Source organism: Festucalex cinctus, chromosome 15 (assembly GCF_051991245.1).
Source record: "Festucalex cinctus isolate MCC-2025b chromosome 15, RoL_Fcin_1.0, whole genome shotgun sequence".
Classification (NCBI taxonomy): Eukaryota; Metazoa; Chordata; class Actinopteri; order Syngnathiformes; family Syngnathidae; genus Festucalex; species Festucalex cinctus.
In genome coordinates, this window is record NC_135425.1 from 23,313,569 (window position 1) to 23,328,640 (window position 15,072).

Here is a 15,072-nt window from a genome sequence, read left to right on the forward strand (position 1 = left end):
ATTTGATTTGTTTATTATTTTACGCGGTTACTATACAACCTGCCTGGAATGCTCATTTGCAAGACAACGTAAGAAAATAACAGAAAACGGCATTATTACTATCGTCGATGTTATTTTTAGGGGTGCTACGGTGGAATTTAGAGGTGCTCAGAAGTGATTACAAGGGTCTAAATGCCCTGCGTAAAGGGAAAATCAGGCACCAAATCGCCCCGTTTAATGGTGTGTGTGTCATTCTTTAGATGACCAACATAATAGGAGCTACTTGCCACATCCATATGAGACCCTTGATAATCAGTCCTTTACCGACTTTGGAAATCAGGCTCAAAATCAGTCTGCTTATCGGTATGTGTGTAACGAGCTTTAGATGGCCAGCGTGAATTATCATCGCTACAAGTCTCTTGATAATCAGCCTTTTGCTGGCTTTGGTCAAGGGAAAAGTCAGGCTAAAAATCGGCAGAATGATCGTGGCTGCTTGTCACATCGACCAGATCCTTGATTAGCAATCATATGCTGGCTGGACGGAAGGGAGAAAATCGGGTTCTAAATTGGCCCAATTTTCGGTAAAGTCATCAAAGGACCGATTATCAAGTGATCGTAATATTGTAGTATTGTAGCTGTCACTAGGAGTCATCCAATGCTCAGTGGGATTGTAAGACCCGATTATCGTTGCATTTGTACGCTGCTTTAAATGGCCACCATGATAGGGGCTACTAGTCACATACTTGAGAGCCTTGATAATCGGGTCTGTGCTGTCTTTGGTTAGGCGAGAGAAAATGGGCTCAAAATCATTACGATTGTCAGTATGTGGGTATGAGAGGAGCTTTTTTTACCCAGATCTACAAGACCTTTGATAATCAGTCCTTCACTGACTTTGTTGGGCTGCAAATGTAACTAGAACGAAGAATCACACATACTGATAATCGGGCCGATTTCTCGCTTGCAACCAAAGTCATCAAAGGACCGATTATCATTGTCATCCAAAGCCAGATGAGGTCGCTTGCATTTGAATGTGCTACGAAGATAAAAATCAGTATGCACATAATGATAATCAGGCCCGATTTCTCTCTTCCAAAAGACAAGCGTGAAAGGGGCTAATTGGTCACATCTACCAGGCCCTTGGTAATCAGTCCTGTGCCGACTTTAGTAGAAGGCATGAATCGGGCTGAAAATCGGCTTGGTTATCGCTATGTGTGTACTAGGCTGATAGTTACAATTATTCGGCAGTTCTTAGCTTGGCTTGACCGATTGCTCATTTTAGTCACTGTTTAGCTCGCTTTATGCAACTTTTTTTTTTTTTTTTTACTGTTTGTGTTTGCCCCGATGGAAAAACACAACTAATGGCTTAAATGCAACCAGATGTCGCCCGCAGTCGCCGCCGTTTTCAACCGTTTTCTTCGCTTGTAATACGAGTCCTTGTGTTTACAGGCCGGGAGCGTGTCGGGCCGCTTCCCCGCTAAGCTCAGATGGAATGCAAAGTCAAAAGCGGACCTTAGAGGGGAGGGGTGGAAGGGGGGACGCAAAGAGAAGAAAGGGAGTCCGGATGTTGAAAGCATGCGGGGGGAGAGGGAGACGCGCTCGCGGCCTGGCGCAGACGTCGGGAAGCGATGCAGACGGGAGCGTCCGCATTGCCCCCCCTCATTGATTTGTATATGAAAACATAGAGCTTCTTCTTTATACCCCCCCTCCCCTCCTACCTCACCCCCACCCCTCTATGCTCCCCCTTTCTGCTTCTCGTTGAGTGATCAGCTGATGAAGAGAGTAGCGGCTCGCTGCTATGCGGGCTTGCTAATTCTCTCCCCCGCCGCTGCCGCCGCCGCGCTGGATCCCGCAGACCGCGCTCAGGTAAACATCCCGACATTCCCGGATGCATGTGCGGCAAGAGAGGGAGCGATTCTCGTGTGAGAGGGGGAGCGTAATCTCGGTCAGATTAGGCAGGGAGGAGGCAAGGCTCGGCGTGGCGGGAATGTGGACGGGTGCCGGGGGGGGGGGGGGAGATTACGCCTTCATTCCTCCAGGGTGATGCTGCAGACGCACACCCCCCCACCGACAACACCACCACCACCCCGCCCCCCTTCCTGTCTCCCCAACACCTCTCCCACTGCCACATATCCTACACCGCGACCACCTAATCGCCAGCTTGTGTGCATTTTAGTTTGTTTACCAACATCTCAGCATGTCCTTGACGATCCGTGTTGTTTAGCATGTGCTGTGCAGCCGTGATCAGACGGCGCCAGGATTTTCTTCTCTCCCGAGGCTAAAGGGGGGCTTGACCGATACATTGCAGGGGGGGGGGCATGGGGTGAGAAAATAGTTTATAAATATACCTTACAATAGCATATAAAACGTTGAAAGGACGAAAACAGCGATGGGGCTTTTGCCCCCCCTAGCCACTGTGTAGCGCCATCCCTGGCGGTAGATCAGTATTCTGTCTGCTTGCATGCACGCTGGCGTCCCCTAAGCCCCTCAAAATTATATCAGCGGGGTGAAAAAACAAACAAACAACAGCAGCGGTTGCAGCACAAACCGGAATGCAAGCCACAGTGCGGTTCGGAAAAAAAAATAAAAAAAATAGCACAAAAGACAAGAGACCGCAAATGATTTGAAATGAATGAATGAAATGTGGGGAAGTGTCACATTTCATTAATAAATAAATATTTCATTGATATATTTTTTTTTGTATAAAATCCTGTTTAAAAATGCAAACTTACACACGTTTTGTTTTTTTTAATTAACTTTTTATTGAAAAGCACATTCGTATATTAGGACTGCACGATATTGGAATATCATCCAATATGCGATATAGTTGTTGAATATCACGATATTGATATTATTGCGATATTCAACATGTACCTAAAGAAATAATATTCGTATTATCAAGTGAAAGAATAACTTTTTTCGTGTGGTAAAATAAGCAAGTTCAATGTGTTCTTATTTAATTAATTATAATTACCCTAGATGATGCTCAACTATTGGATGGTGATGCACGTTTAAGTTTGTTTCTGATTGGTCAAATTCAGGTAAAAGCAAAAAATTCATATTCTTTGAGATTTGCATATTGCACGGGCCAATATCGCGATATAGATATTTTTTCGATATATTGCCCAGCCCTATATCTCACATTCAATTACAAAATATGTCACATGTGTTTATTTAGGGAAAAAAAACAATTAACCAAATTTTATAATATTGGTCCCCGAAATCTTGATTTTCTACCACATTTGTTTTGCAAAATTTGACTAAAATCCAGTGAGTTCATGATTTAAAAATAATAATAATAATAATAATTAAAAATAATAATAATAATAATAATAATAATAATAATAATAATAATGCTAAAAATCCTACAGAGCTTTACTTTAGTGAACGTAGGTTTACTAAATTGCAAATTATTTAACTTAACTAACTCAAAAAATATGACATTTATCTATCTATCTATCTATCACAACAGGAATAATTTTTCCAACAAGACAGCAATTTTTCTAATTTTTTTGTACGAAATGTTACTAAATTGTTACTAAATTCTCATGACAGCCAGGGCTCAACTGTTTATATGTCATATAGAGCAGATCCTCGGTGGGCTGGTGTGTTTTGAGGCTGATGCGGCGCCATTTTATTATTATTTTCCTTCATTTTGCCCCAAGAGACTGACCCACAATTGCCCATTATCAGACCATCCATCATGAAATCAAATACCCACATATCCAGAACCTTGCTGAACGCAGTCATAATATCATACTGTAATATACAGGTAAGTAGGAACAAACCAAAGTACAGAGAAAGTTGCAAACATGCGTCGGTGGTGTGTACATGTGCCAATCCAGCCTTGATGACGGCTGGATAGGAAATCGCAAACTTGTAAACAAACTTTTCCTAAACTACAGCCGGAAGCCGGCGGGAAGATGGAGGAGGAGGGCGGCGGCGGCCTAAAGAAGCGCAAACGAGACGAAAGATGCGACAAGGAGCCGCCGCGGCCAGCGGCGGCGCAAGACCCCGCTGGCGAAAAGGTCAAACGGAAACGAGGGCGGCCGCCTGCCGAGAAGCTCCCCCCGAATCCGCCTGAGCTCACCCGGCAACTGAGTACGCTGGTAGATATGGTGGTCAACTACAAGGACGGGTGAGGAAACGATATTTTTGTCAAATGTCCCATTTGGTGGAATTCATTCATACTTTTATGGTGGATTGCATTAAAGTCGAAGCCTGAGGGGCCAAAGGGCGCCTCGATTTATTAAAACTAAATAACGACGTGTATTTCATTGCAACATTCTAACATTCCCATTCTCGAATGAAACGGAACTTTCGTTATCCTTCCAGTTTAGGTCGACAGATAAGCAAAGGTTTCGTCCAGCTGCCTTCCAGGAAGGAAGCCCCCGAGTACTATGAGCTGATCCGAAAGCCCGTGGACTTCCGACGGATCAGGGTGAGCATCCGTAAATATGCCAGTTCCCCATTCCTATTGTTGACGTGTTATTTTTGACAGGAGCGAGTGCGAAATCACAAGTACAGAAGTGTGGGGGATCTGGAGAAGGACATTTTCCTGCTGTGTCACAACGCTCAGACGTACAACCTGGAAGGATCTCAGGTGAACCATCAGAATTTGGAATCGACTTCATTGGCACTTGGTTTACAAATGTATTCCAATTGCTTGATATGCATTAGTAGTATCATAGTATGGTCTTTGTCCTCACTAGTAAGACAATTTAGCACACTAGTAGAATCACTAGGGCACACACAGTACACTATTCTAACAACTACGTGTGACTAGTGAAGCAAACTATAATAATAGAACTTAGGCGTACTAGTACATGATATGCAGAGGGTACATATCATAATTAACATCTATTTTTCACTATCAAATCTTTTTGGAATCACTCAGCCCCTCTGCCCCCCCCCCCTGAGTTGAAACTGAATTGAAGTGAATGAATGAAAAAAAAAAAAAAACGTTATAGTTATACTCATGACTAATCAGACACCATAAAAATTAGCCTGTGCTCAACAGTTAGCAATCGCGATTAGCATTAGCCTGCTAGCGATTACTATTTTAGGTCAAATAAGAAAAAAATATTACTAGCATTCAGCTCACACATATATCATGGTATATGTACTTTTCGTGATAGCGTCATAAAAATCACTTACAGTCGATGCTTCAACAAGAATAAAGTAAAAGAAAACACAGGTGCACTTCCTGATAGCGACAAAACGGTAATGAACTTCCGGTTTCCTGTTTTCGTTTGGGGTTTTTTAGCGCACAAGCAGACGCCATTCAACCACTAGGTGGTGCACCAACACAAGAAATAAAGAACAGATCACAAACACTATTATAAACTGTAAAGATAACAACAGAATTATTTTTTTTTTTTAATTTGATAACGGTTTATTAACCTTAATGTTGTTTATTTGGTATTAATAACAAATAACAGTTAATTAATATCACGCCAGAGTTATTGAGGGAGATTTACTGTATATTATCATAACCTTGAGATAGTCAATTTGTTTTCCTAGACTTACTGTATTCACTTTTTTAAACGTTTGTTTTATTGGTGGTGCACTGTGTGCTGAGACACTCAACACAAAGTTGAGTTTGATGAACATTTCGAGGACTGCATGGCCATCAACACTTGCTCCTCCAATTCTTGTATTATTACCACCGAAGATCTACGAGGACTCCATCGTCATCAAGTCCGTCTTCGAGAGCGCCCGGCTGAGAATCGTGGCCAACGAGGAGCCCAAGCAGACGGTCGCCATTGCCACCGCCCACAGTGACAACGGCGGTGCCGCCGAAGACCCAGAAAGAGGTAAAAGCAGACTTGATGACCTCATCCAAAAACAAACAACTCGATATGATCAACTCTGCTTTACTGCAATATGTCTTTGTCTGGTTGATTTCCTGCAAGCACTGGATAACGAGGAGAGGAATCGGAATCTCACGGCCAAGAGGTTGCCTTTGTACCAAGACCCGAATGCGGAGGACAACACCTCCAAGGACGACGGTTGAACTATTGGCAAGAAGTCTTCAAGTCATTTTGTTTCTTCGTCGTTATTATTCTTAGGCCAAAAAAAAACAACAACAAAAAACGCCATTTTGAGGGCTTTTCCATACTCATAAATTCACCACATTTCATGTGTGGGATGGCCAAAAATACACTACATGGAACTTTTTAACAAAATCAGCTCTCAAAGACTGTTTCACGCAACAACGTGTCAAGAAACAATGCCCGGCGCGGTCTCCCATTTTGGTTGGAAGCGGCCATTTTGGCCCTTTCCAGGAGTCCTTCAAAAACGGACTATCTCGAGTGGTTTTGTTTGATTGCTACTAAATTTGAACCTGGAGCGGTACAGTGATACCTTGAGATTCACTTGAATTTGCTACGTGACCACGCTTTCAGATGTTGAAGATGCTAGCAAGATTTACAAGAGATTAGCAACAAGGTATGGCTAGCATTGATGGAGAATTGCCAAACATGAAATGTTACCGGTTCAAAAGTTTATTTTTTGGAACGTGTAATCAATTTAAAATATAAGCAAAGTGCTGAACTCACCTGACAAGACAGGTGACACTACCTTTACATCCCTTAGCGTGAAGTCGAGAGCTTTACAATTCTCCTTTTTAACTTTTGTTGTCTCAGTTTGTCTACAGTTTTTTTTTAAAACATATTTGACAAGTATTTTTTTTCAAAGACTTCAACATCTACCTTCAAATACGAGTTGATTTACTATCTGGCGATGAATTAAACTTCGAAAGTCAAGGTAGCGCTGTACTGGACAGATTAGTTTCAGAATACACAACTCGCAATGAAGCCTTAATTTTAAGGTCTCACCCCGAAAAGAACTCTTTGAAAAAGAAATCACGTGTTTTTTCTCTGCGGGGTGGTTTACTTATCTCGCCGCTCAAATTTTTGTTTACCATTCATCTGCTGCAGACTTGAATGAAGGACTGTTTTTAAATCAGCGCGTTTGTACGAAAAACCCTGTTGGACCAATTGGTTGAGTAAAAGGTTCGGCTCAATGTTTTTTGTCCATGTGGAGTGAGCGGAAGAATCCGGATAGAGGAGCATCATTTTTTTTTTATTTATTATTATTTTTTTTTATAAAAGAGTTTTTACTCCGTGGACTTTGAATGTGAATTCCGAGCAGATACATCTTGTACACATTGTATGTGAAGAGTGTTGTCAGCGACGACGTCGAGACAATCCCAGTGGAAACATGTACTGTATCCATTCAACTGTACTGTTAATACATTTTATCAAAAACCACACAAAAGTCTCGGTGGTCACGTGTTGTGGAACCCGCTGTAGGATCCAAGCGACCCATCCCGGTCGGTTGGCGGGCAAAGAGATTTTTACTGGTCACCAATGCCAACCAATCCTGATCGACCGGATTCCATATTGACTGGGAACCAATCCAGACTGACAGATTGAGCGGCAACCATTCCAGGATGAATGGATCTGGATTGCCTCAAGACCAATTTTGGATTGACTGGTCACCAATCCAGACTGACTGGATGTAGATGAAATGGCCACCAGGGCAACCAACCTGTATGCACGACCAAACCTGATTGACCGAATCCTGATTTCATGGCAACTAATACGGGTTAACTAATCAATTCGTAGTGACTGGAACGCAATCGATTGACTGTCTACCATTCCGGATATAGGAGGACCAATCCATATTGACTGATGATCAATTCCGATTGAATGGATCCAGATTTCCTGGCGGACTGGATCCAGATTGACTGGGAGTCAATTTAGACAATCCAGATTTCCAATCCAGATCGAATGCAGTCAGACTTCCTGACAGCCAGTCCCAATCGTCTGAATCTGGATTGCCTCCGGAGACGAGAGCAGTTTGGATTTACTGGATTTCAGGTTGCCTGACCACAAATCCAGATTGACTGTCAAATGTAAACAGATGAACAGATGACTAATCCAGATCGAGTTAAAGGGAATGTCGATTGTCCTACTTTTTGCGTTGCTTTTAACAAGGATCTGAACAGCAAAATTCAAAACCAATATCCCAAACTTTCTTGATGTATTACATACACATACGTACTTTCTATACTGCGTGTTTGACTGGCACATGATTAGTGATTAACAACGTTCAGTTGCTTCCATTAAGCAGCTGTAAACAGACGCGCTAATTGCAGATTAGCAGGTCCTAACGGACACTTTTAATCCGCGGGAGAAGACAATACCCAAAGGACTCGAATTGGTTCCCGTGCGTCGCCTGTAATTGCACTGGATCACATTCAAGAAATCGCCGGTCGTGTCCATGTGGTTCCTCCCGAGAATTAAGACCAGCACTCTCGTTTGGGCCACAGGAAGACTTCTTATTGTGCCAAAGGACTGTTTTCTTAATAACATAAGCATGGACCACTTCTGGATTGAGTAATTGATTAATCCCCAACCTCAAAGCAATAAAAGTCTTCTTCATGGTTTTGATAAATGGTGGCGGCCATGTTGCAAGTGACTTGTATTCAGACATACTGGCGTGGCGAGCAATACAGATTAAATTGATGACCAATAGGAAGACCGGCGACCCATCCAGACTAACTGAAAACTAACAGAATCGTTGACGACAAACCAGATGGAACCGACACAAATCGAGTGACGACCATTAGAATTACCAACGATAATCCAGATCGACTGAATTTGAATTAGGCCGCTTGATGACACAGATTGACTGGCAGCTAATCCAGACGAATTTAATCCGCATTGCAATCGAAAATTCCTGACCACTGACAAGGGAAAATACAACAGAATTCTACGCGGAGTTTCAACTGGTAAACTTTATTACTAAAAGCCTAAACATATGCATATACGTTGCGTAACAATGTATATGATCAACCATACAAACAATATACAGTAGACTAACAAACCACAATGTAAACAACCACATTGTTAGATGGATTTATAGAATAAGATGTGTGCAAAGAAAAATGCACATCAGCAGAAAAAAAGTAGAAAAACTTCATTAAAACGACTTAGTACTCATGTTTGCAATACAACAATACATACAGTATCTATAGCACAATTCCACCAGATGACTAAGATAATGCGGCTAAAATGAGCTCGACTTACCAGACAACAATCTGGATTGACTTGCGACCAATCCAGACAAATGAGAATTGCCAGGTGACAGACTAATCATGATTGACCGGCAGCAACCCAACCGGGCTGACTGCCAGTTTGTAGTCAGCATTTTCCACCACAGTTTAGATAGCTTGCACCTGCTGACCAATTTGGACTGTCAGACAACCAATCCAGATTGATTAAATACGAATTAACAAACGCTGATTGACAGGATCCGGTTTACCGTGGGAACCCATCTGGACTGACGAGATCTGGACCGCTTCGTAGACTGACTGACTCAATTCAGATTGACTTTGTCCAATTCAGATTGACCTGAGAATAGTCAGGACTGACTTGCACCCAATAGATTGACTTGATCCGGATTGACCGGCGACCAATCCTAACTGACTGGCATCCAATGCGTGTTGACTGAATCCAGATTGACAGGGAACCATTACTGATTGACTAGATCCAGATTTCCTGGCAACCAATCTGAATTGACAGGATCTGGATTGGCTGCCATTCCTTGGCAGCCAATCCAGATTGACTCGTGATCTTCGCTGCAGCCCGGAAAAGGCCAGAATCTGGATAGTTTCAGGAAAATGTCTTGGGTCTAATTCTGGGAAACCTTCTACAAATCTTCCATAATCACATCCTGGTTTCTGACCTGGTCCTTCGAGGGGTCCTGACACCTCCCTGATACCGCTCCCCCGGTCGAGCCGAATCTCCCTAAAGTAGCGGGTCGGATTGGGGGGACGCCGTTCCCCTGAACGCGGAGCGAAAAGCTCCTCTGGTGCTCGGTGACGACGGCGCACAGCTGGAATTTGAAGGCGGCCTGGAAGCCCCGGCGGAAGTTCTCGTTGAAGAATCCGTAGATGATGGGGTTGACGCTGCTGTTGAAGAAGGCCAGCCAGTGGGCCAGCGGGTACAGGTAGATGTTGACCACGCGGTGCTGGCCCTCAGTCAGGCTGGCGTAGTCGCTCAGCATCATCAGCGTCCACAGCGGCAGCCACGACAGCGTGAAGAGCAGCGCCACCACCAGGAGCATGGCGATCACGCGCTTCTTCTTCCTGGAGACCGCGTGCCGGCCCTCCGGACCGGGCCTCGGAGACGCCCCCGCGACGGCGCTTTTGAAGAGCGCCAGGCCGATGCGGGCGTACATGATGACGATGAGGGCGAGCGGGGCGAGGTAGATGTTGACGAAGAGCACGGTGGTGTAGACTTTGCGCATGTCCGGACTGGGCCAGTTCTCGCGGCACCAGTAGAAGGGGCGGCTGTCGTGGCGGCGCCGGAGGACGATGCGCACGCTGGGCTCCTGCGCCACGTGCAGCATGACACCCGACGGGCACGAGATGGACGCCGCCAGCACCCAGATGACGGCGATGATGAGTTTGGACGTGGCGATGGTCAGCTTCTGCTTGAAAGGGTGCACGATGCAGCGGAATCTGGACAAGGCAGCAAACCGGACGCCACGTTTGATTTTTAAAACAAACAAATGGGCCATGTCATTGACCGATGAGGTCAGATTTATGTTAACTCATTCACTGCCATTGACGGAAAAAGACGTCAGATTTATGTTAACTCATTCACTGCCATTGACGGAAAAAGACGTCAAATGATGCATTTTTTTTTGCTGGTCTGGCAATGAATGTGTTAAATCAGGGGTGTCAAACATACGGCCCGCGGGCCGGATCAGGCCCGCATGTGGGTTTAATCCGGCCCGCGAGTTGATTTTGTAAAGTTAAAAAAAATAAATAAAAAGAATGTAATGACTAATTAATCAGCCGGCCACAATCGAAACATACAAATTTGTCCTCAGATGAGTAATGCAACTTGAACGGGGAATCGTCATCCTGGATGTCTTTATTTTGCACTCAACTTAAACTTTTTTTTTTTTTTTTTTTTAATCATACACAGACATAAATGTGTTAAATTACTGGTAACACAAATAGATATGACAAGGATTAACGTGCTTATAACATTATTAACACCCATGCAATGCATTCTGGGAACAATATATATTGAAAACAGGTCAATTTAACACGTCCGGAATGTATACCGGCAAAGTGTTGCCGCATTCCATTTGCATCCGTCTTATTTTTCGGAACAATATGATTACAGATGAGCTCCGTAATTTAGGGCTAGTCCACGAAAATATGCGTATCAATTATGGCAATTGTTTTTAAGTTATATACCGTTATTTTCCCGATTCGGCCCACTTGATAATATATTTTCCTCCATGCGGCCCCTGAGCTAGCATGAGTTTGACACCCCTGTGTTAAATGATCTACCATTTTTTTGAGAACAGTAATACTTGACAAAGTTTGTGGGAATGTTAAAATGATGAGGTTAATTTTACCGGTCAACGGCTATGGCTACCAGCGTGAAGACAGACGCCGACACTGAGATTCCCTGCACCATCCCGCTTAATTTGCACACCAGGTTCCCAAAGGGCCATCCTAAAAATGGGAAGATGGGAGGAGATGAGACTAAAACATGAGATCGTTTCTGTGAAAATGGCTGGGAGTGAAAGAGTTAAGCGAGCCGCGCACCTGTAATGATGTTGTCCACCAGCGTGGTGGGCATGCAGAAGATGCCCACCAGCAAGTCGCTGACGGCCAAGTTGAGGATGAACAGGTTGGTGACGGTTCGCATGCTCCTGCGTCGCAGCACCATGAAGCAAACCACGCCGTTGCCCAGCATGCACAGCAGGAAGATGAGCAGGTAGGACGCGGCAAACACCGCCGCCACCGACGGACGGTGGAGGTAGAAGTCCACGTAGGTCACGTTGTCCTGGCGGACCCGCGACGCCCCCCGCGGGCCCGCCCATGAGGAGTTCCCGGCTACGCTGAAGTTCTGCCTCATGGTCTTTTCTTGCCTTTAATAAAAGAGAGAATCATCATTGTATGTGTTTTTAACGGCTTTATAATGTTTAACTCATTGACTGCCATTGACGGAAAAAGACGTCAAATAATGCATTTTTGCTGGGCTGGCAGTGAATGTATTAAACACAATGTGCCAATATATTTTGTGATTATATTGCAGCATCCTTTTTTCCTTTTTTCTTTTTTAAGGCAAATTTTGATTAAAAATCCGTCAATTTTGGTTACATCTCATCTTAACTCATTGACTGCCATTGACGGAAAAAGACGTCAAATAATGCATTTTTGCTGGGCTGGCAGTGAATGTATTAAACACAATGTGCCAATATATTTTGTGATTATATTGCAGCATCCTTTTTTCCTTTTTTCTTTTTTAAGGCAAATTTTGATTAAAAATCCGTCAATTTTGGTTACATCTCATCTTAACTCATTGACTGCCATTGACGGAAAAAGACGTCAAATAATGCATTTTTGCTGGGCTGGCAGTGAATGTATTAAACACAATGTGCCAATATATTTTGTGATTATATTGCAGCATCCTTTTTTCCTTTTTTCTTTTTTAAGGCAAATTTTGATTAAAAATCCGTCAATTTTGGTTACATCTCATCTTAACTCATTGACTGCCATTGACGGAAAAAGACGTCAAATAATGCATTTTTGCTGGGCTGGCAGTGAATGTATTAAACACAATGTGCCAATATATTTTGTGATTATATTGCAGCATCCTTTTTTCCTTTTTTCTTTTTTAAGGCAAATTTTGATTAAAAATCCGTCAATTTTGGTTACATCTCATCTTAACTCATTGACTGCCATTGACGGAAAAAAGACGTCAAATAATGCATTTTTGCTGGGCTGGCAGTGAATGTATTAAACACAATGTGCCAATATATTTTGTGATTATATTGCAGCATCCTTTTTTCCTTTTTTCTTTTTTTAAGGCAAATTTTGATTAAAAATCCGTCAATTTTGGTTACATCTCATCTTAACTCATTGACTGCCATTGACGGAAAAAGACGTCAAATAATGCATTTTTGCTGGGCTGGCAGTGAATGTGTTAATTTATCCCATATTTGCTATTTTATTATTTACCAATAATTCATTGTAAAGCATGTATTGAACATTGTGAGGTATTGTGACATCTGTTGGAGCTGCTGCGGGAAAGTGGAACAAGACAGTAAACAACCTTCAAAGACTAGTAAAAGTAAACGTTTTATGGTTAAATGATGTCGGCAGTGTTTGATTGTCACATTGCTGCTATTCCCCAACTCCTTTAGAGCAGCAAGTCACCATTTGCGCTAGCCGAATCCCAATAAAAGGAGAGATGTGATTATGTGTCAGAAGTGGGCCAGGAGTTTGTGATCTGTGCACATCTTCTTCGTTTTCTCATCTTTGTGTCTGTCTTGTGTATTTTTAAAATGTCATAGAGGGTGTATAAACCTGACAGTTTTCAAATCTCAATCTCAAAGAACCGTCGGTAAGAGAGCCCTCGGTGCCGGTTGGCGTGGGTTCGCCTCCCCGCCTGGGAGACCACGTAAGTTTGTGTGCGCGTTTGTGTGCGTGAGTGATGACAAAAAAAAAAAAAAAAAAAAAAAAAAAAATTCTAAATCTAAATCTAAAATCGATCTAGTAACGAAAGAGATTTTAGTCTTTTCTGACCAAAACGTTTTCATCAACATGTTGGCCTTTCACAAACCCAACAGATAAAGATTGAGGACACTATAAAATCTTCAAAGTTTTGGTAAACATCAAAGAGAATTTAGTCTTAATCGAACGTTTATATCACAATTAAGGTTTTAAATGTCGCTAACATAACGTATTACAGACCTAAAAAAAAACCCAAATTTATTCTTCTAAACATAAAGAATATTTTGTATTTACTATCCAAAAATTATGTGTTTTCCTAAACTGCAAACACAATTTGGAGTCTTTAAACGAACTTGTTTCGTAAACATCAAAGACATTTAGAGGTCTTCTTTGAACTGAAAAGTCGTTTCCTAAACCTCAAAGAAAAATTAGTCTTCAGTGAACCGAACGCGTTTTCGTAAACAACGAAAATTCAGTCTTAAAACTAACCAAACATTGTCTGCTTTCATCTTCGTTGATATCCGCCATTTTGATTTACTTTGGGACGTTTTGGCCATTTCATAGGGGTCTCATTTTAACGAACTCCTCCTACAGAGTTGATCCGATCATCTTCAAACTTGGTGTGATTCATCTTAAGGTGTTGACGATGAAAAGTTATTGAAAGCTTTTTATTTCGTCGCACGCTGTTGTCGTGGCATGCACTTTTTTGCAAAGGAAAAAATTCCTTCTTAATGAAGCATTCCCAGTTGTACAAAGCGGCGAGAGCTACGAAAATTTGGAGACATATGTAACAGCCCACGATGTACCAAAAAAAAAAAAAAAAAAAAAGTCTCTTGGTGCCATGTGCTAAACCAAACAGGAAGTCCCCCAGGGACACATCACATTTTGAGCTAAAAAAAAAAAAAAACTCTTGAAGCATCAAGTCACCAACACAAACTTGCCTCTTTTGCAAAAATCATAGACAAATGAGTGGGAGGCTAACTTACATTTGTATAAAAATATCAAAGACCATTTCCAGTCCAATCTTACATTGAACTGAAAGTATGTTCGTAAACATCAAAACCTGAAATTTGGAGTCTAAAATAAATGAGTAAGAAATGGAAACATTTGAGAGAAGTACAATGAATACAACAAAAGCTTGTATTAGAGAAATGTTATGATAATTAAAAAATATTACCTGTCGGTCACTTTCTGCATCCCGTCTAGGCGAGCGACACTCAAAGACTGGCGGGGCAGAGCATCACACAAGGTTGTGTGTGTGTGTGTGTGTGTGAGTGTGTGTGTTAGGTGCAGAGCATGTTAAGAGGAGGGGCGTGTTTGTATGCATGAATAAATATAATGTACATATGATGTGTACCGTAACACGGGTAGGCAAAATATAGTGCTGCAATATTTTTTTTCTCCCCTCAAATTCATCAAATGTATTTGGGTTTTTTTAATTCAAAATGTGTAACGCCAATAAATAATCAAGGCTTAAATTAACGATGTCATGCTTTTGTAAAAAAAAAAAAAAAAAAAAAAAAAAAAAAACTAATGCAGTC

At 42.2% G+C, this 15,072-nt stretch overlaps 2 protein-coding genes across 2 annotated transcripts; one reads left to right on the forward strand and one right to left on the reverse strand.

The window, feature by feature from the left end:
* Positions 1-1,407: 1,407 nt before the first annotated feature.
* Positions 1,408-6,062, forward strand: LOC144001906 (SWI/SNF-related matrix-associated actin-dependent regulator of chromatin subfamily A member 2). The gene is made up of 6 exons (XM_077496549.1): positions 1,408-1,842; positions 3,882-4,114; positions 4,312-4,417; positions 4,478-4,579; positions 5,651-5,792; positions 5,892-6,062. The coding sequence occupies exons 1-6, from the start codon at positions 1,750-1,752 to the stop codon at positions 5,990-5,992; spliced, it is 777 nt and encodes a 258-aa protein (XP_077352675.1). The 5' UTR covers positions 1,408-1,749; the 3' UTR covers positions 5,993-6,062.
* Positions 6,063-9,696: 3,634 nt separating this feature from the next.
* Positions 9,697-11,768, reverse strand: LOC144002817 (neuropeptide FF receptor 2-like). The gene is made up of 3 exons (XM_077498392.1): positions 11,618-11,768; positions 11,425-11,524; positions 9,697-10,510 (listed from the first exon to the last, which is right to left on the reverse strand). The coding sequence occupies exons 1-3, from the start codon at positions 11,766-11,768 to the stop codon at positions 9,697-9,699; spliced, it is 1,065 nt and encodes a 354-aa protein (XP_077354518.1).
* Positions 11,769-15,072: the final 3,304 nt, after the last annotated feature.